Source organism: Taudactylus pleione, unplaced genomic scaffold, assembly GCF_031769625.1.
Source record: "Taudactylus pleione unplaced genomic scaffold, aTauple2 ptg000445l, whole genome shotgun sequence".
In the NCBI taxonomy this organism is placed as follows: domain Eukaryota; kingdom Metazoa; phylum Chordata; class Amphibia; order Anura; family Myobatrachidae; genus Taudactylus; species Taudactylus pleione.
The window spans coordinates 142,609-166,174 of record NW_028284847.1 but is presented as its reverse complement, the minus strand read 5'-3'; the positions used below and the strand labels follow the sequence as shown (position 1 = coordinate 166,174).

The 23,566-nt window shown below is 42.7% G+C and overlaps 1 protein-coding gene across 1 annotated transcript; it reads left to right on the top strand.

Moving 5' to 3' along the window:
* LOC148505649 (uncharacterized) lies at positions 1-21,891 on the top strand. The gene is made up of 5 exons (XM_088447915.1): positions 1-96; positions 16,148-16,306; positions 17,166-17,357; positions 18,410-18,485; positions 18,995-21,891. Exons 2-5 carry the CDS (start codon positions 16,214-16,216, stop codon positions 20,887-20,889), a joined length of 2,256 nt encoding a protein of 751 aa, XP_088304041.1. The 5' UTR covers positions 1-96; positions 16,148-16,213; the 3' UTR covers positions 20,890-21,891.
* Positions 21,892-23,566: the final 1,675 nt, after the last annotated feature.

Below are 23,566 nucleotides of genomic sequence, written 5' to 3'. Positions count from 1 at the left end.
CGCTTGCCTGGCACTGCTGGCAAGTGCCAGTGAGTGTGTGACTCCGGACGCAGCAGCAGGGAAGGAAGGGGAGCAGCTGCCTGGCAGTGACCTCAGGTGGGTGCTGCTGTGTCCTCCCCATGTATAGTGATGCTGGGTGCTAAGCAGAGTGAGAGAGGGGGGTTGTGGGAAATGTCACTCTCATTCACCCACCTTGTACTTTGCACCCTGTGACTCCCTGCCAGTCCCCCATCTGTGCCCCCTGTCCCCACTCCCCTCATTATTACACTGCCCATCATTGAGTCAGAGGCGCAAGTGTCTTCAGCCTGCGTACCGATGGTCAGCGCACTAAGACGCATTCGTAATTGGCTAGGCACGGATGTATCGCCATCTAAAGACGCAGTTGCATTGGCTAAGACGGAGATTCTGCTCCTCCTCAGGTCTTGTGCAGTCTTCGATGGTTCAACCGATGGTTGCGTCTTGGTACGCACAGCGGCGGATTAGCAGTATGTCCTGCACGCACCCCAGTCACTGTCACATATATTCTATATTATATAAAAACAGAAAAAAGCTGAGCGCTGTCAGAGAGCAGCTGGTAAATAGGGGGTGTAAGGTCCTAGTAAGAACAAGGCAGATAGATAAATAATATACCAGCGCTATAACTAAAAATATGTACTAATAATCCAAAAAATAGGAAATATCTCAATGGACAGCTGAAATCGAATAAACAACAATTTAATAAAGAAACAAAATAAATGAAGACACAAAACATAAATATGAAAAGTAAATAAAAAATATATATAATTAGTGCCACAAAAAAATATATATATATAGAAGGGACGAGACGGTGATGTAATCAGTTCCTTAGTGGATGCCCTCTCCAAAAATGAGCATAATCCTGTGCTGGAAAAGTTATTGATATGACTAAAATATCCCTTAGGCGATGAAATTACCGGTATAGGTCACAATGTATTCGCAGTCCTTGGCGGCATGCAGCGGCCGAAATGGTAATTTTCAGGGCTGTGATGTTTCCACCGGAGAAGAAATGATGCCAAAGGTAACAGGGTTAAAGGTCATCAGCAGTAGGAGGGAGTATCACCAGTCCTCATAAGCTCAACGCGTTTCGCTGGTCAGAGATACATCCAGCTTCCTCAGGAGCATATTCACAAATGATCCATAGTGGCATATATATATATATATATATATATATATATATATATGGTTCCCAATCAGGAAATAAGTGGCACATGTATTAATCAATCTGTCAATCATGGCTACTAATTTGAGTGCATAGAAATACGTAAAAATGCAAATAATCAGCTGTCCAATGGGTATGCAATCGGGAAGCCGACTGCCTAAATACCGGCAGCCGGCTTCCCGACTGTCATATCCCGGCAAGGGTGAAATGCCGGGCATCTAGATGTAGACGCCCGGCATTTCCCCGACGCCGGGAGACCGGCGCCCGGCATCCCGATCGTAGTGATGCCGGGCGCCGCGAGCGGACAGCCGCGGGGGGGGAGGGATATGGTTTAGGGCTCCCGGGGGGGACTTAGGGTTAGGCACCCCCCCCGGGAGGGTTAGGGTTAGGCTAGGGGGAGGGTTAGGGTTAGGCACCCCCGGGGGGGACTTAGGTTTAGGCAGCAGGGAAGGGGGTGGTTAGGGTTAGGCATTTAGAGGGGGGATTAGGGTTAGGCACTTGGGGGGGAGGTTAGGGTTAGGCACTCCTAAGGAGGGTTAGGGGGGTTAGGTTAGTAGATACTCACCTATCCACGATCGGGATTTCCAGCGCTGTCGGGCTGCCGCTGCCGGGAATCGAACCGCCGCATACCAATTCCGTCCAATGTTTATTATATAAATATACCTAAAATCCTACATGTCACATCATACATCTAAACATAAAAAACATTTTTATCTCCCCTGCTCAACTTACCGGCTTTCTTCCGCGGCACATGACTACCCACGTGACGCAGAAGTCCGCCGGAACATGGGGGTAAAGATATTGCAATGAGCAATAGAACTGCAAATAAATATCTCCTATTATAAATAAAATCAATCTGGGCGTCTATTTAAAGATCACTAGAATGTGCTCCAAAGAGATCAGACTATAGCTCCGATGGGGTGTATAGCCCTTGTTTACATACCCATATACATAAAAAAAGACTACATGTCCCATGAGTCTCCGGGGATAAATCTGTGGGACATTCCTTATCCCATCACCCAGAATACCGCAGTCTACTGATCATAACGTCCTTACTCTAAATAAAAACAGTATACACGGGACTTCATATCCCATAAATCCCAGCAGCAGTCACATGAGTCGTCATTTGTCATGTGACCGCAAAGTACTGGTCTCACGAAACCAGGCTAATTCAGTGACCGGGAGTTGTATAATAAGCCGGTGTTCATATCGGCACTGATACCAAGTCTGGGACTACATATCCCATGATTCTTAAGTAGTCACATGAGTGGTATCTTATCACATGATCGGGATTTAAATAGACTTTAAGATCTATGATGATTCTAACAAAAATGAACAATGATAAAATACAATAATCTTAAAAATTCATGATAATGATAAATTGTTACATAAATGCAACCAGAAACTACCAAAAATAAATGAAATTAATAATTGTCTATAAAACTATAGGAAAGTGAAGTGTAAAGGAAGAATTCTTTATATGCAGCTGCGGCTGCTCTTAACTATTTCCTTTACACTTCACTTTTCCTATTATAGCGGTGCCTTGGGGTGGCTTAGCTGGGCTAGTTTTGGGGTGTCCTGCGCTCTGGATATGAACCCTAGTATGTTAGGGACCTACCCTACAGAGGTTACCCGGATGTGGTGGGTAGGCCCATAACCTTGGCCAACATTATGCCAAAAACCTCTATTTACTGCAAAATGTATTTATTTATATATAATCATATAATTTGGAGTTGTGCACTTTTATTTCTTTTTGTGTACATATCAATGGTCTCCACAGGTAGCACCTCCAATTTATATATATATGTTCAGTGTGCAGTCTGAGGCCCATTTTCTATGAAACCTTCTCTATATTATCATCCCTCCCATTCCTACGCCTGCTACCTTACCATCCCATTCATTCCTACACCTACTACCTTACCATCCCATTCATTCCTACACCTACTACCTTACCATCCCATTCATTCCTACACCTACTACCTTACCATCCCATTCATTCCTACACCTACTACCTTACCATCCCATTCATTCCTACACCTACTACCTTACCATCCCATTCATTCCTACGCCTTCCTTCTCTGTATTATCATCCCTCCCATTCCTACACCTACTAACTTATCATCCCTCCCATTCCTACACCTACTAACTTATCATCCCTCCCATTCCTACACCTACTAACTTATCATCCCTCCCATTCCTACACCTACTAACTTATCATCCCTCCCTTTCCTACACCTACTAACTTATCATCCCTCCCATTCCTACACCTATATTATCACCCCTCCCATTCCTACACCTTCTACTTTTTCATTCCACCCATTCCTACACCTACTAACTTATCATCCCTCCCATTCCTACGCCTGCTACCTTACCATCCCATTCATTCCTACGCCTGCTACCTTACCATCCCATTCATTCCTACACCTTCCTTCTCTGTATTATCATCCCTCCCATTCCTACACCTACTAATTTATCATCCCTCCCATTCCTACACCTACTAATTTATCATCCCTCCCATTCCTACACCTGCTACCTTACCATCTCATTAATTCCTACACCTACTACCTTACCATCCCTCCCATTCCTACACCTGCTACCTTACCATCTCATTAATTCCTACACCTACTACCTTACCATCCCATTCATTCCTACACCTACCACCTTATCATCCCATTCATTCCTACACCTACTACCGTGTCATCCCATTCATTCCTACACCTTCCTTCTCTGTATTATCATCCCTCCCATTCCTACACCTACTAACTTATCATCCCTCCCTTTCCTACACCTTCTACTTTTTCATTCCACCCATTCCTACACCTACTACCTTTTCATCCCTCCCATTCCCACACCTTCTATATTATCATCCCTCCCATTCCTACACCTACTAATTTATCATCCCTCCCATTCCTACACCTACTAATTTATCATCCCTCCCATTCCTACACCTGCTACCTTACCATCTCATTAATTCCTACACCTACTACCTTACCATCCCTCCCATTCCTACACCTGCTACCTTACCATCTCATTAATTCCTACACCTACTACCTTACCATCCCATTCATTCCTACACCTACCACCTTATCATCCCATTCATTCCTACACCTACTACCGTGTCATCCCATTCATTCCTACACCTTCCTTCTCTGTATTATCATCCCTCCCATTCCTACACCTACTAACTTATCATCCCTCCCTTTCCTACACCTTCTACTTTTTCATTCCACCCATTCCTACACCTACTACCTTTTCATCCCTCCCATTCCCACACCTTCTATATTATCATCCCTCCCATTCCTACACCTACTAATTTATCATCCCTCCCAGTCCTACACCTTCTATATTATCATCCGTCCCATTCCTACACCTTCTATATTATTATCCCTCACATTCCTACACCACCTACCTTATCACCCCATTCATTCCTACACCACCTACCTTATCACCCCATTCATTCCTACACCTACTACCTTATCATCCCTCCCATTCCTACACCTACTAACTTATCATCCCTCCCATTCCTACACCTTCTATATGATCATCCCTCCCATTCCTACACCTTCTAATTTCTCATCCCTCCCATTCCTACACCTTCTATATGATCATCCCTCCCATTCCTACACCTGCTAATTTATCATCCCTCCCATTCCTACACCTTCTATATTATCATCCTTCCCATTCCTATACCTACTAATTTATCATCCCTCCCATTCATACTCCATCTATATTATCATCCCTCCCATTCCTACACCTACTAATTTATCATCCCTCCCATTCCTACGCCTGCTACCTTACCATCCCATTCATTCCTACACCTACTACCTTACCATCCCATTCATTCCTACACCTACTACCTTATCATCCCATTCATACCTACACCTACTACCTTATCATCCCATTCATTCCTACACCTTCCTTCTCTGTATTATCATCCCTCCCTTTCCTACACCTACTAACTTATCATCCCTCCCATTCCTACACCTTCTACTTTTTCATTCCACCCATTCCTACACCTACTACCTTTTCATCCCTCCCATTCCCACACCTTCTATATGATCATCCCTCCCATTCCTACACCTACTAATTTATCATCCCTCCCAGTCCTACACCTTCTATATTATCATCCGTCCCATTCCTACACCTTCTATATTATTATCCCTCACATTCCTACACCACCTACCTTATCACCCCATTCATTCCTACACCACCTACCTTATCACCCCATTCATTCCTACACCTACTACCTTATCATCCCTCCCATTCCTACACCTACTAACTTATCATCCCTCCCATTCCTACACCTTCTATATGATCATCCCTCCCATTCCTACACCTTCTAATTTCTCATCCCTCCCATTCCTACACCTTCTATATGATCATCCCTCCCATTCCTACACCTGCTAATTTATCATCCCTCCCATTCCTACACCTTCTATATTATCATCCTTCCCATTCCTATACCTACTAATTTATCATCCCTCCCATTCATACTCCATCTATATTATCATCCCTCCCATTCCTACACCTACTAATTTATCATCCCTCCCATTCCTACGCCTGCTACCTTACCATCCCATTCATTCCTACACCTACTACCTTACCATCCCATTCATTCCTACACCTACTACCTTATCATCCCATTCATACCTACACCTACTACCTTATCATCCCATTCATTCCTACACCTTCCTTCTCTGTATTATCATCCCTCCCTTTCCTACACCTACTAACTTATCATCCCTCCCATTCCTACACCTTCTACTTTTTCATTCCACCCATTCCTACACCTACTACCTTTTCATCCCTCCCATTCCCACACCTTCTATATGATCATCCCTCCCATTCCTACACCTACTAATTTATCATCCCTCCCAGTCCTACACCTTCTATATTATCATCCGTCCCATTCCTACACCTTCTATATTATTATCCCTCACATTCCTACACCACCTACCTTATCACCCCATTCATTCCTACACCACCTACCTTATCACCCCATTCATTCCTACACCTACTACCTTATCATCCCTCCCATTCCTACACCTACTAACTTATCATCCCTCCCATTCCTACACCTTCTATATGATCATCCCTCCCATTCCTACACCTTCTAATTTCTCATCCCTCCCATTCCTACACCTTCTATATGATCATCCCTCCCATTCCTACACCTGCTAATTTATCATCCCTCCCATTCCTACACCTTCTATATTATCATCCTTCCCATTCCTATACCTACTAATTTATCATCCCTCCCATTCATACTCCATCTATATTATCATCCCTCCCATTCCTACACCTACTAATTTATCATCCCTCCCATTCCTACGCCTGCTACCTTACCATCCCATTCATTCCTACACCTACTACCTTACCATCCCATTCATTCCTACACCTACTACCTTATCATCCCATTCATACCTACACCTACTACCTTATCATCCCATTCATTCCTACACCTTCCTTCTCTGTATTATCATCCCTCCCTTTCCTACACCTACTAACTTATCATCCCTCCCATTCCTACACCTTCTACTTTTTCATTCCACCCATTCCTACACCTACTACCTTTTCATCCCTCCCATTCCCACACCTTCTATATTATCATCCCTCCCATTCCTACACCTACTAATTTATCATCCCTCCCATTCCTACGCCTGCTACCTTATCATCCCATTCATTCCTACACCTTCCTTCTCTGTATTATCATCCCTCCCATTCCTACACCTTCTACTTTTTCATTCCACCCATTCCTACACCTACTACCTTTTCATCCCTCCCATTCCCACACCTTCTATATGATCATCCCTCCCATTCCTACACCTTCTATATTATCATCCGTCCCATTCCTACACCTTCTATATTATCATCCGTCCCATTCCTACACCTTCTATATTATTATCCCTCACATTCCTACACCACCTACCTTATCACCCCATTCATTCCTACACCACCTACCTTATCACCCCATTCATTCCTACACCTACTACCTTATCATCCCTCCCATTCCTACACCTACTAACTTATCATCCCTCCCATTCCTACACCTTCTATATGATCATCCCTCCCATTCCTACACCTTCTAATTTCTCATCCCTCCCATTCCTACACCTTCTATATGATCATCCCTCCCATTCCTACACCTGCTAATTTATCATCCCTCCCATTCCTACACCTTCTATATTATCATCCTTCCCATTCCTATACCTACTAATTTATCATCCCTCCCATTCATACTCCATCTATATTATCATCCCTCCCATTCCTACACCTACTAATTTATCATCCCTCCCATTCCTACGCCTGCTACCTTACCATCCCATTCATTCCTACACCTACTACCTTACCATCCCATTCATTCCTACACCTACTACCTTATCATCCCATTCATACCTACACCTACTACCTTATCATCCCATTCATTCCTACACCTTCCTTCTCTGTATTATCATCCCTCCCTTTCCTACACCTACTAACTTATCATCCCTCCCATTCCTACACCTTCTACTTTTTCATTCCACCCATTCCTACACCTACTACCTTTTCATCCCTCCCATTCCCACACCTTCTATATGATCATCCCTCCCATTCCTACACCTACTAATTTATCATCCCTCCCAGTCCTACACCTTCTATATTATCATCCGTCCCATTCCTACACCTTCTATATTATTATCCCTCACATTCCTACACCACCTACCTTATCACCCCATTCATTCCTACACCACCTACCTTATCACCCCATTCATTCCTACACCTACTACCTTATCATCCCTCCCATTCCTACACCTACTAACTTATCATCCCTCCCATTTCTACACCTTCTATATGATCATCCCTCCCATTCCTACACCTTCTAATTTCTCATCCCTCCCATTCCTACACCTTCTATATGATCATCCCTCCCATTCCTACACCTGCTAATTTATCATCCCTCCCATTCCTACACCTTCTATATTATCATCCTTCCCATTCCTATACCTACTAATTTATCATCCCTCCCATTCATACTCCATCTATATTATCATCCCTCCCATTCCTACACCTACTAATTTATCATCCCTCCCATTCCTACGCCTGCTACCTTACCATCCCATTCATTCCTACACCTACTACCTTACCATCCCATTCATTCCTACACCTACTACCTTATCATCCCATTCATACCTACACCTACTACCTTATCATCCCATTCATTCCTACACCTTCCTTCTCTGTATTATCATCCCTCCCTTTCCTACACCTACTAACTTATCATCCCTCCCATTCCTACACCTTCTACTTTTTCATTCCACCCATTCCTACACCTACTACCTTTTCATCCCTCCCATTCCCACACCTTCTATATTATCATCCCTCCCATTCCTACACCTACTAATTTATCATCCCTCCCAGTCCTACACCTTCTATATTATCATCCGTCCCATTCCTACACCTTCTATATTATTATCCCTCACATTCCTACACCACCTACCTTATCACCCCATTCATTCCTACACCACCTACCTTATCACCCCATTCATTCCTACACCTACTACCTTATCATCCCTCCCATTCCTACACCTACTAACTTATCATCCCTCCCATTCCTACACCTTCTATATGATCATCCCTCCCATTCCTACACCTTCTAATTTCTCATCCCTCCCATTCCTACACCTTCTATATGATCATCCCTCCCATTCCTACACCTGCTAATTTATCATCCCTCCCATTCCTACACCTTCTATATTATCATCCTTCCCATTCCTATACCTACTAATTTATCATCCCTCCCATTCATACTCCATCTATATTATCATCCCTCCCATTCCTACACCTACTAATTTATCATCCCTCCCATTCCTACGCCTGCTACCTTACCATCCCATTCATTCCTACACCTACTACCTTACCATCCCATTCATTCCTACACCTACTACCTTATCATCCCATTCATACCTACACCTACTACCTTATCATCCCATTCATTCCTACACCTTCCTTCTCTGTATTATCATCCCTCCCTTTCCTACACCTACTAACTTATCATCCCTCCCATTCCTACACCTTCTACTTTTTCATTCCACCCATTCCTACACTTACTACCTTTTCATCCCTCCCATTCCCACACCTTCTATATTATCATCCCTCCCATTCCTACACCTACTAATTTATCATCCCTCCCAGTCCTACACCTTCTATATTATCATCCGTCCCATTCCTACACCTTCTATATTATTATCCCTCACATTCCTACACCACCTACCTTATCACCCCATTCATTCCTACACCACCTACCTTATCACCCCATTCATTCCTACACCTACTACCTTATCATCCCTCCCATTCCTACACCTACTAACTTATCATCCCTCCCATTCCTACACCTTCTATATGATCATCCCTCCCATTCCTACACCTTCTAATTTCTCATCCCTCCCATTCCTACACCTTCTATATGATCATCCCTCCCATTCCTACACCTGCTAATTTATCATCCCTCCCATTCCTACACCTTCTATATTATCATCCTTCCCATTCCTATACCTACTAATTTATCATCCCTCCCATTCATACTCCATCTATATTATCATCCCTCCCATTCCTACACCTACTAATTTATCATCCCTCCCATTCCTACGCCTGCTACCTTACCATCCCATTCATTCCTACACCTACTACCTTACCATCCCATTCATTCCTACACCTACTACCTTATCATCCCATTCATACCTACACCTACTACCTTATCATCCCATTCATTCCTACACCTTCCTTCTCTGTATTATCATCCCTCCCTTTCCTACACCTACTAACTTATCATCCCTCCCATTCCTACACCTTCTACTTTTTCATTCCACCCATTCCTACACCTACTACCTTTTCATCCCTCCCATTCCCACACCTTCTATATTATCATCCCTCCCATTCCTACACCTACTAATTTATCATCCCTCCCAGTCCTACACCTTCTATATTATCATCCGTCCCATTCCTACACCTTCTATATTATTATCCCTCACATTCCTACACCATCTACCTTATCACCCCATTCATTCCTACACCACCTACCTTATCACCCCATTCATTCCTACACCTACTACCTTATCATCCCTCCCATTCCTACACCTTCTACTTTTTCATTCCACCCATTCCTACACCTACTACCTTTTCATCCCTCCCATTCCCACACCTTCTATATGATCATCCCTCCCATTCCTACACCTACTAATTTATCATCCCTCCCAGTCCTACACCTTCTATATTATCATCCGTCCCATTCCTACACCTTCTATATTATTATCCCTCACATTCCTACACCACCAACCTTATCACCCCATTCATTCCTACACCACCTACCTTATCACCCCATTCATTCCTACACCTACTACCTTATCATCCCTCCCATTCCTACACCTTCTATATGATCATCCTTCCCATTCCTATACCTACTAATTTATCATCCCTCCCATTCATACTCCATCTATATTATCATCCCTCCCATTCCTACACCTACTAATTTATCATCCCTCCCATTCCTACGCCTGCTACCTTACCATCCCATTCATTCCTACACCTACTACCTTACCATCCCATTCATTCCTACACCTACTACCTTATCATCCCATTCATACCTACACCTACTACCTTATCATCCCATTCATTCCTACACCTTCCTTCTCTGTATTATCATCCCTCCCTTTCCTACACCTACTAACTTATCATCCCTCCCATTCCTACACCTTCTACTTTTTCATTCCACCCATTCCTACACCTACTACCTTTTCATCCCTCCCATTCCCACACCTTCTATATTATCATCCCTCCCATTCCTACACCTACTAATTTATCATCCCTCCCAGTCCTACACCTTCTATATTATCATCCGTCCCATTCCTACACCTTCTATATTATTATCCCTCACATTCCTACACCACCTACCTTATCACCCCATTCATTCCTACACCACCTACCTTATCACCCCATTCATTCCTACACCTACTACCTTATCATCCCTCCCATTCCTACACCTACTAACTTATCATCCCTCCCATTCCTACACCTTCTATATGATCATCCCTCCCATTCCTACACCTTCTAATTTCTCATCCCTCCCATTCCTACACCTTCTATATGATCATCCCTCCCATTCCTACACCTGCTAATTTATCATCCCTCCCATTCCTACACCTTCTATATTATCATCCTTCCCATTCCTATACCTACTAATTTATCATCCCTCCCATTCATACTCCATCTATATTATCATCCCTCCCATTCCTACACCTACTAATTTATCATCCCTCCCATTCCTACGCCTGCTACCTTACCATCCCATTCATTCCTACACCTACTACCTTACCATCCCATTCATTCCTACACCTACTACCTTATCATCCCATTCATACCTACACCTACTACCTTATCATCCCATTCATTCCTACACCTTCCTTCTCTGTATTATCATCCCTCCCTTTCCTACACCTACTAACTTATCATCCCTCCCATTCCTACACCTTCTACTTTTTCATTCCACCCATTCCTACACCTACTACCTTTTCATCCCTCCCATTCCCACACCTTCTATATTATCATCCGTCCCATTCCTACACCTACTAATTTATCATCCCTCCCAGTCCTACACCTTCTATATTATCATCCGTCCCATTCCTACACCTTCTATATTATTATCCCTCACATTCCTACACCACCTACCTTATCACCCCATTCATTCCTACACCACCTACCTTATCACCCCATTCATTCCTACACCTACTACCTTATCATCCCTCCCATTCCTACACCTACTAACTTATCATCCCTCCCATTCCTACACCTTCTATATGATCATCCCTCCCATTCCTACACCTTCTAATTTCTCATCCCTCCCATTCCTACACCTTCTATATGATCATCCCTCCCATTCCTACACCTGCTAATTTATCATCCCTCCCATTCCTACACCTTCTATATTATCATCCTTCCCATTCCTATACCTACTAATTTATCATCCCTCCCATTCATACTCCATCTATATTATCATCCCTCCCATTCCTACACCTACTAATTTATCATCCCTCCCATTCCTACGCCTGCTACCTTACCATCCCATTCATTCCTACACCTACTACCTTACCATCCCATTCATTCCTACACCTACTACCTTATCATCCCATTCATACCTACACCTACTACCTTATCATCCCATTCATTCCTACACCTTCCTTCTCTGTATTATCATCCCTCCCTTTCCTACACCTACTAACTTATCATCCCTCCCATTCCTACACCTTCTACTTTTTCATTCCACCCATTCCTACACCTACTACCTTTTCATCCCTCCCATTCCCACACCTTCTATATTATCATCCGTCCCATTCCTACACCTACTAATTTATCATCCCTCCCAGTCCTACACCTTCTATATTATCATCCGTCCCATTCCTACACCACCTACCTTATCACCCCATTCATTCCTACACCACCTACCTTATCACCCCATTCATTCCTACACCTACTACCTTATCATCCCTCCCATTCCTACACCTACTAACTTATCATCCCTCCCATTCCTACACCTTCTATATGATCATCCCTCCCATTCCTACACCTTCTAATTTCTCATCCCTCCCATTCCTACACCTTCTATATGATCATCCCTCCCATTCCTACACCTGCTAATTTATCATCCCTCCCATTCCTACACCTTCTATATGATCATCCCTCCCATTCCTACACCTGCTAATTTATCATCCCTCCCATTCCTACACCTTCTATATGATCATCCCTCCCATTCCTACACCTTCTACTTTTTCATTCCACCCATTCCTACACCTACTACCTTTTCATCCCTCCCATTCCCACACCTTCTATATTATCATCCCTCCCATTCCTACACCTACTAATTTATCATCCCTCCCAGTCCTACACCTTCTATATTATCATCCGTCCCATTCCTACACCTTCTATATTATTATCCCTCACATTCCTACACCACCTACCTTATCACCCCATTCATTCCTACACCACCTACCTTATCACCCCATTCATTCCTACACCTACTACCTTATCATCCCTCCCATTCCTACACCTACTAACTTATCATCCCTCCCATTCCTACACCTTCTATATGATCATCCCTCCCATTCCTACACCTGCTAATTTATCATCCCTCCCATTCATACTCCATCTATATTATCATCCCTCCCATTCCTACACCTACTAATTTATCATCCCTCCCATTCCTACACCTTCTACTTTTTCATTCCACCCATTCCTACACCTACTACCTTTTCATCCCTCCCATTCCCACACCTTCTATATTATCATCCCTCCCATTCCTACACCTACTAATTTATCATCCCTCCCATTCCTACACCTACTACCTTACCATCCCATTCATTCCTACACCTTCTATATGATCATCCCTCCCATTCCTACACCTTCTAATTTCTCATCCCTCCCATTCCTACACCTTCTATATGATCATCCCTCCCATTCCTACACCTGCTAATTTATCATCCCTCCCATTCCTACACCTTCTATATTATCATCCTTCCCATTCCTATACCTACTAATTTATCATCCCTCCCATTCATACTCCATCTATATTATCATCCCTCCCATTCCTACACCTTCTATATTATCATCCGTCCCATTCCTACACCTTCTATATTATTATCCCTCACATTCCTACACCACCTACCTTATCACCCCATTCATTCCTACACCACCTACCTTATCACCCCATTCATTCCTACACCTACTACCTTATCATCCCATTCATTCCTACACCTTCCTTCTCTGTATTATCATCCCTCCCTTTCCTACACCTACTAACTTATCATCCCTCCCATTCCTACACCTTCTACTTTTTCATTCCACCCATTCCTACACCTACTACCTTTTCATCCCTCCCATTCCTACACCTTCTATATGATCATCCCTCCCATTCCTACACCTGCTAATTTATCATCCCTCCCATTCCTACACCTTCTATATTATCATCCTTCCCATTCCTATACCTACTAATTTATCATCCCTCCCATTCATACTCCATCTATATTATCATCCCTCCCATTCCTACACCGTCTATATTATCATAACTCCCATTCCTAAACCTTCTATATTATAATCCCTCCCATTCCTGCGCCTACTACTTTATCCCTCCTATTCCCACACCTTCTATATTATCATCCCTCCCATTCCTACACCTTCTATATTATCATCCCTCCCATTCCTGCGCCTACTATATTATCATCCCTCCCATTCCTACACCTTCTATATTATCATCCCTCCCATTCCTGCGCCTACTACCTTATCCCTCCCATTCCCACACCTTCTATATTATCATCCCTCCCATTCCTATACCTACTAATTTATCATCCCTCCCATTCATACTCCATCTATATTATAATCCCTCCCATTCCTGCGCCTACTACCTTATCCCTCCCATTCCCACACCTTCTATATTATCATCCCTCCCATTCCTACACCTTCTATATTATCATCCCTCCCATTCCTATACCTACTAATTTATCATCCCTCCCATTCATACTCCATCTATATTATCATCCCTCCCATTCCTACACCTTCTATATTATCATCCCTCCCATTCCTACACCTTCTATATTATCATCCCTCCCATTCCTATACCTACTAATTTATCATCCCTCCCATTCATACTCCATCTATATTATCATCCCTCCCATTCCTACACCTTCTATATTATCATCCCTCCCATTCCTACACCTTCTATATTATCATCCCTCCCATTCCTGCGCCTACTACCTTATCCCTCCCATTCCCACACCTTCTATATTATCATCCCTCCCATTCCTACACCTTCTATATTATCATCATCCCTCCCATTCCTACTCCTTCTATATTATCATTCCTACACCACCTACCTTATCACCCCATTCATTCCTACACCTTCTATATTATCATCCCTCCCATTCCTACACCTACTAATTTATCATCCCTCCCATTCCTACACCTTCTATATTATCATCCCTCCCATTCCTACACCTTCTACATTATCATCCCTCCCATTCCTACATATTCTATCTTGTCATCCCTCCCATTCCCACACCTTCTATATTATCATCCCTCCCATTCCTACACCTTCTAATTTCTCATCCCTCCCACTCCTACACCTTCTCTATATTATCATCCCTCCCATTCCTACACCTTCTATATTATAATCCCTCCCATTCCTGCGCCTACTACCTTATCATCCCTCCCATTCCTATACCTACTAATTTATCATCCCTCCCATTCATACTCCATCTATATTATCATCCCTCCCATTCCTACACCTTCTCTATATTATCATCTCTCTCATTAATACACCTTCTCTATTTTGTCATCCCTCCTGCTCCTACACCTTCTATATTATCATCATCCCTCCCATTCCTACACATTCTACCTTATCATCCCTCCCATTCCTACACATTCTACCTTATCATCCCTCCCATTCCTACACCTTCTATATTATCATCACTCCCATTCCTACACCTACTACCTTATCCCTCCTATTCCCACACCTTCGATATTATCATCCCTCCCATTCCTACACCTTCTATATTATCATCCCTCCCATTCCTACACCATCTCTATATTATCATCCATCTAAATCCTACACCTTCTATCAGTCCACTAACCCTCGGGGTCCTGGGGTATCAGCTCGCTAACCCTCGGGGTCCTGGGGTATCAGCTCGCTAACCCTCGGGGTCCTGGCGTACAAGTCCGCTAAACCTCGGGGTCCTGGCATAGCGGGCCACTGACATTTCAGTCTCAGCTAAGAAAAAGTGGTTGAGCACCACTGGCCTAGGCTATATTTTTGTAGTACATATAGTGAGGAGTGGAAGTGTACACAAGTAACATATTTGTCATTTATTTGCCTGAATGATATTTTGTTGTTTTATGATTTTATATTGTATTGTTTCTTTGCTGCTTCTAAATTGATGGGTTTTTTTGTAGGTTATTTGATATTTATTGTCAAGAAGGTCAAAGTCATCAATACATAAAGACGTTGTGTATTATTTAATGGATGCACCAAGGATGGACAAAGACAGGAGTCACATGGCGGAGATGATATTAAATATAACCCTGGAGATCATCTACTTGCTGAATGGAGAGGTGAGTGAGTCTGGGAGTGTTACAGTGACATCACTATTATCTCTATTACTAACACAGGGACCTGACTGGGGAGGTGAGGGAGTCTAGGGGGTATATTTACTAAAGTGAGAGTTTTTAGATATGGAGATGTTGTCCATAGCAACCAATCAGATTCTATTTAACATTTCACTAGCACCTTCTAGAATTTGGTTTGTTGCTATGGGCAACATCTCGACTTCTAAAAACGCCCACTTTTGTAAACTTACCCCTTGGATTGTCACAATTACATCATTATTATCTCTGTTATTAACACAAGGACCAGACTGAGAAGATGAGGGAGTCTGGGAGTGTCAGTGACATTACTATTATCTCTATTACTAACATATGGACCTGACTGGGGAGGTGAGGGAGTCTGGGAGTGTCACAGTGACATCACTTTTATCTCCATTACTAACACAGGGACCTGACTGGGGAGGTGAGGGAGTCTGGGAGTGTCACAGTGACATCACTATTATCCCTATTGCTAACACAGGGACCTGACTGGGGAGGTGAGGGAGTCTGGGAGTGTCACAGTGACATCACTATTATCTCTATTACTAACACAGAGACCTGACTGGGGAGGTGAGGGAGTCTGGGAGTGTCACAGTGACATCACTATTATCTGTATTACCTACACAGGGACCTGACTGGGGAGGTGAGGGAGTCTGGGGGTTTAATTGGGTAACAATTACAGAAAATACCCTTTACACAGTAGTCCTAAAAGACATGTGATTATTGCATTATGTGTTTATGGCATGGAAAGTAGACTTTTCCTATTTTAAGTGTATTATTTGCTTTTTCCTGAAAGATGATATGTTTTGATTTATGCTTTACTACACAGGATTACACAGTAGTGAATAAGACATCTAGGGAGCATGTGACACCCAACAGCCACACCCGTGTCTCAGAAGGATCAGGCAGACCCCAGCGCCCCATCACGGTGCCTCCACCTCCCTCACTGATACATGAGAGACACTATGACCTGAGGATACTAGGACTCACCAACAAGATCATTCATCTGCTGACTGGAGAGGTGAGTACTGCTGGCAATGGGACATTATACAGTAACACGCCCCAGCCCCAGCTACCAGTCCATAACTAGCCTCCACAGTGATTCGACCAACCGAACGGTCCCACCAGTGGGCACTAGACCCTGAGGTGACGCGTTACTGACAAGCAATCTCCACCTGTTGACCACTTTGGTTCCAAAAAATTGGTGTATATTTGTTATTCCGTGTCTCCCCGAGCATAAAGGGAGATCTGTGCAGTATGGAGGGAGCCAACCTCGGGCATAGTATAGCATATAAGGAAATCAAGTTTAGTTTTTGGTGAATAAGTTGCACTCTCTCCTTGGAGCCTGGTGGTACAAAATAAACAAGCAATGGAGAACCTCCCATATGATAAATGCCACCACAAATCCATGGCTTTGGGCCCCACAGCGCCCGTCGCCCGAAACCTCATGTCGTTCAATTTACTGAAATGTTTGGCTAGTACAGTTTGCGCAGATGGACTACTCGGTTCTCAGTTAAAGTTTATGTACCCGTAAAATGTGGCTGTATCTGTGTCAGCAGAACTCTGCTAGTTGCCCTGGAAATACCTAAGGGGTGCTCTACTTACAGCCGCAAGCCTCTGGCCAGTCTTTTGCTGCAAACCTCTGAGCGTATTTGGTTCTCTCCAGATAGAAAAACAGGACACAGGCCGATTGACGGTTAGAGACAACTGGTTACTGAGGAACAGGAGTATTAGGCAGAAAGGGCACCAGCCAGCTGTGGGTCAGCGGTCCGTTCACCATTAGAATCAGGTTCACAGTAAGCCGTATAGGAACAAAACAACACGTACTATAGTCGTCCAATGGTTACAGAAAGCTTGTGTTTGTATGATCTTTTCAGCACAATCCAATGTGTGATTGTGTCATCATGTGCACCACCACAAGTGCCGCCAATCGCTGACTGCTAGTGCACATGTACAGAAACCAGGCCAGTCCCAGGGAGGACCGACTGCTCAGTGTTACCGTATGCATGGAACAGTGCGTTGGGTGTATAAAGTTCCTAAAAGGTGTCATCATCTATTTCACCCTCTTTATAGGTCTGGAAGTACCTGGGGCACGCAACTCTGTACGAATATTTGATGATGGAGAGTTACCAGTCCATCAGATTGCGTGGTAAGTCTACATCTATATATGCATACACATAATTATTTCTTTAGCGATGAGATACATCAAAACGATAATTCATAATAAAAGTACTCTATAGATGTGTCCTCATACACCATAGCGTACGTAAGCCGTACAGCTCCACCGATTTGCTCCGAGAGAGAAGAGTAACATATTGTCTCTTTTTAAAAAAAATTTGCATCTTATTGGCATCGCAGGCGCATCGAAACACCACTCACAGTGTAACAAAGATGCTAGTCCGCGACTTAAACCGCACAGGAATTAGTTTTACACGTACAAAGTCGCAGATGAAGCACTACGAATGTGGCGTAAGAAGAAGTAGCGGTCGCTGCATCGCGGTACTTCGAGTAAACATTCAGACTAATTGGCGCACATCAAATTGATGAGAGCAGTCTAGTGTGGCTTCACGTTGTTTTATTTATTCGACATGGCAGGATTAGTAGTAATGTGGATTACTTTTATCGAAAATCTAACCACAATGCATTTCTTTCCAACAGTTTCCCCTAAAGATACGGCCACTGAACATCCATCTACTCATAGTAAGGGGGAATCAGGAATTCTTAAGCAGACTGACATTTATACACCCACAGATCATATTCAGTCTACATCTACCCATATTAAGGAGGAACCAGTCTCATGTGATGGAAGAGACCTCACAGACACTGACATTTATACTCCCCGAGAACATCCGTCTGCTGATATTATTGAAAAATCGGTGTCCGGTGAAGAAGAAAATATCAGTGAAACCACCATTGATACACCCACATATCATATACAGTATACATCTACTCATATCAAAAAGGGTTCGGTCTCATGTGATGGAGGAAACCTCACACACACTGACCTTTATACAGCTCGAGATCATCCACTATATCCGTCTGCTGGTATTATGGAAAAATCGGTCTCCGATGAAGAAGAAAACGTCAGTGAAACCATCATTGATACACCCACATATCATACACAATATAAATCTGCTCATATTAAAGAGGGTTCGGTTTCATTTGATGGAGGAACACTCACACACACTGACCTGTATACTCCCCAAGAACATCCGCGATATCCGTCTGCTGGTATTATGGACAAATCGGTCTCCGATGATGAAGAAGAAAATCTCAGTGACCCCACCATTTATACACCTTCAAATCATACACAGTATACATCTACTCATATTAAGGAGAATTCAGTCTCATGTGATGGAGGAGACCTCACACACACTGACCTCTATACAACTCGAGATCATTCGCTAAATCCATCTGCTGGCATTATGGAAAAATCTGTCTCCGATGAAGAAGATAATCTCAGTGACCCCACCATTTATACACCTTCAAATCATACACAGTATACATCTACTCATATTAAGGAGGAATCTGTGTCGTGCGAAGAAGGAAACATCACGGACACTGACAATTATACCCCCACAGGTCATACACAGTATATATCTACTCATATTAAGGAGGAATCCGTCTCATGTGATGGAGGACACCATCCCCCCACTGACATTTATACACCCTCCGATCATACACCGTATATATCATCGAACATGGACGAAGCAGGATCCTTACAAACCATGGGACAAAAATGGACATGTTCAGAATGTGGTGCGCGTTTCGCTGATAAATCCAAGCTGGATTTTCACCACCAAATTCACGCAGCAGATAAACAGTATTGGTGTCCTTTGTGCGGTGTTAACTTTGCTACCGAAACTGATCTCTTGATCCATCAGGCAGTTCACTCCACTCCCTTCTCCATAGACAAGGATTGTTTTGATGCCAGGTCAGGCCGGTTCAGACGTCAGCCAGCTCACAGAAAAGAGAGCGCATTTCCTCGTTCCGAGTGGGAGAAATTTCCTACTTGGGAATCGGAACTCGTTTACCATCGGCACGAGGGAGGCAAACGCTACTCTTGCTCTGAGTGCGGGAAATATTTCAATAGTAAGTCAGAGCTCGTTATGCACTGGAGAATGCACACCGGGGAGAAGCCGTATTCCTGCTCCGAATGCGGGAAATGCTTTCGGAGCAGCTCGCACCTCGTGACCCATCAGAGAATCCATACGGGCGAGAAGCCCTATTTTTGCCTTGAGTGCGGGAAATGCTTCACCTGTAACTCACACCTTGTCACACATCATAGAATTCACACTGGGGAGAAGCCCTATTTCTGCACTGAATGCGGAAAGCGGTTCATCAGTAACTCTAACCTCGTCAGGCACCAGAGAAGCCACACCGGGGAGAAGCCCTACTCTTGCTTCGAATGCGGGAAATGTTACAGCGGTAAGTCTGATCTCATTCGGCACCAAAGGGGACACACGGGAGAAAAACCGTTTTCTTGCTCTGAGTGCGGGAAGTGTTTTGGGATCAAGTGTGATCTAAATGCCCACCTGAAATCCCACAGATAGCAAAACTCTTGCCACTACTGTGATCCTGTGATGGCGGTAGGCGTCCGATGTAATGAAATTAATGCTGTTGCATTGGTGGCAGAGATTTAAAAGGAATAGAGCTGGGGTAAGGTAATCGCTTCAAGCCAACACGCGAAACAATCCAGTGTTACTGCATATGAAAATTAATACACCGATACCAGTGGACTCGCAAATCCACCAGATCTTGTCTGTGGCTTTGTGGAAACATACTTAAAGAATGGAGGGATGATGGTGTAGTGAAGCCACATTAGGAATCGGCGATCAGTAGTCTGCTCAAATAAAACGGGATTCGTCAGGACGCATAGAAGACATGTTCTGTTATTTTCACATTAATGTACGTCTGGCGTTCCGTGTTAATTGTGAGCGCAAGTGGCGATTGTGACGTAAAGGCAGTAATGATCCTCAGCATGTCACTGATACTCTTCGCTGTAAATGAGTATGAACACACGTGGGCACGAGAAGGCGCAAATGCTGCCGTTATTGTTCATCCCCTTTGGCATTTAATCATGTTTTAATTTCTGCCATCACGGCGTCAAACCAGATTTATTCTGACATTTTTGCACCAATCAACACAGAATATTCTGTAATGCTGAAGACAAAAAAAAAAAATTAGTAAAGCTTTTTGTTAATTACAAATAAAAAAATAAATATATGGAATCACCCCTTACGTAAATATATGCCTTAATAAACCCTGGTGCAAGTAGATTTCTTCAGTGGACGCATCATTTGTTCTTGGTCTGCATGATTTAAAATGTTTCAATTGAATTCAAATGAAATGCAACTGTATGTGAGAGCTCCCACAGTTGTGAACATTTCGGAACCAAGCGCTTCAACATGAAGTTCCCGTTTAGAACACTGAATTTTAGTTCTTATATAAAGGAGTCTGGTCATGAGAAGTTGTGTCTTACAAGCGTGCAGTAATTATCTTTGTGATTTTTTTAATATATATATATATATACATATATATACACACACGCTCACCATACACCATATTGAAGGGCATATTCAATAGCCCACGTAATTTTGGCTGCAAAAAATTATGGGTGCATGTTGACCATTTTTTAAATGCTGCAGGTTATGCGTGCACTTGATGTCCGCAGCATTCAATTAAAAATTAATGGTTGCAAAAAAAAAAATTTCAGCTGATACCTGCAAGAAATGTAATCCATAAAAAGAGGAACAGCCTGTACCCCAAAAAATCTATAAAAAAAAAAAATAGTTTAACAGTAGTAATGGTTGGTGATTACTGTCCCAAAGAAAAAAAAAGTCCTTTAAAAATGCAGCAAATGGTTGATTTGTGCATATTTTTAAGTAAAAAAATTAGACAAAGCAAACTTTTTTGCTTTATTACACACAAATAAAATGAAAAAAATGGCAAAAAAAAGTAGAAAAAAGGTGATTTTGAGGTAATTTTAGTCCAATTAAAAAGAAAAATAGGGAGCAATTATTTTTTGTTTAAATAATAATTTTAATTAAATTTGGAATGCATAAATTAACAAAAAAAAAGTTGATTTTGGGATATTTTGACATCATTATTGCTTTTAACAACCAATAATGATGTAATTATTAAACTAATCTAATTGGAAACTTCCAATTGCCTAATTAGTCATTAGGGGGAGGTATCCAAGGAGTTCAGAAGCCATCCTGACAATGTTTCCTTAAAAAAACTATTTGAGGAAAAATTGGACCTGCTCTGAATTAATCGAGCAACGTGTGAAAAAATAAAAACCTCACGCACAATTCAATACGAAAAATCTCGCACCTGCTGGAAAAACGCAGCATGATATTTTTGGAAAAATTTGCTCCCAGTTAAATATCCCCCTAAGTATATAAGTGAAACATTCAGCAGAGACCTTTAACATCCCATGAGCCCACTGTTGTGGTTACATTGTATGAGATATAAAACATATATGTAACATTATAGTATGAGATGTTAAAGTGAGAAGAGGGACAGAAATTATTGTAATATTTGATTATTTATTTCAACATTGATTGTAATACATTATGTATCCACTTATATATTTTACTGATAATTTTGTGTGTATAGATAGATAATACATACAATATACTGTATGGTCTAAATTCATTCTTTTTAAATAAATGTATTCATAATAATTGGTGTCGGTAGAGGCTCCTGTAGGGTATTTCAATTTAGGAGTATAGTACGATCTATGATGTAATTTAAAGTGCATTTCAGCATAGGAAGAAGAAACCGATTGTCTGTTCAGTCGTACACGTGCCCCAATAGTATCCTGCAAATCGGCCCCAAGACCATTAGTCAATTTGGGAAGATCCAGCTGGCATCGAGAATGTCTGCATATCAATGACCATCGCCCAGTTCATTAGGGCAGTACCCATAGAGCAGCAAATTTCTGAAGGAGACAAGCAAGATAATGCCAATGTGACAAAACTGCGGACTCGATAATACGGAAATAAAGGAGACACTAGGTTGGGATGTTTCTCCTGAAGCGGAGAACAGACGAGATCCGAGGAGCAGCCACCATTCATAAATGGATACACATAGCGCAGAACTCGGTGATGCCAGGAGTGTACGACATGAAGAATATTCCCGTCCTGAAAGCCAGGATTGATGACAACGGGAAGAAAAGGAGAATGGGTAGCAGTAAGATGGGCATGCTTCCTAAGGACATGCCAT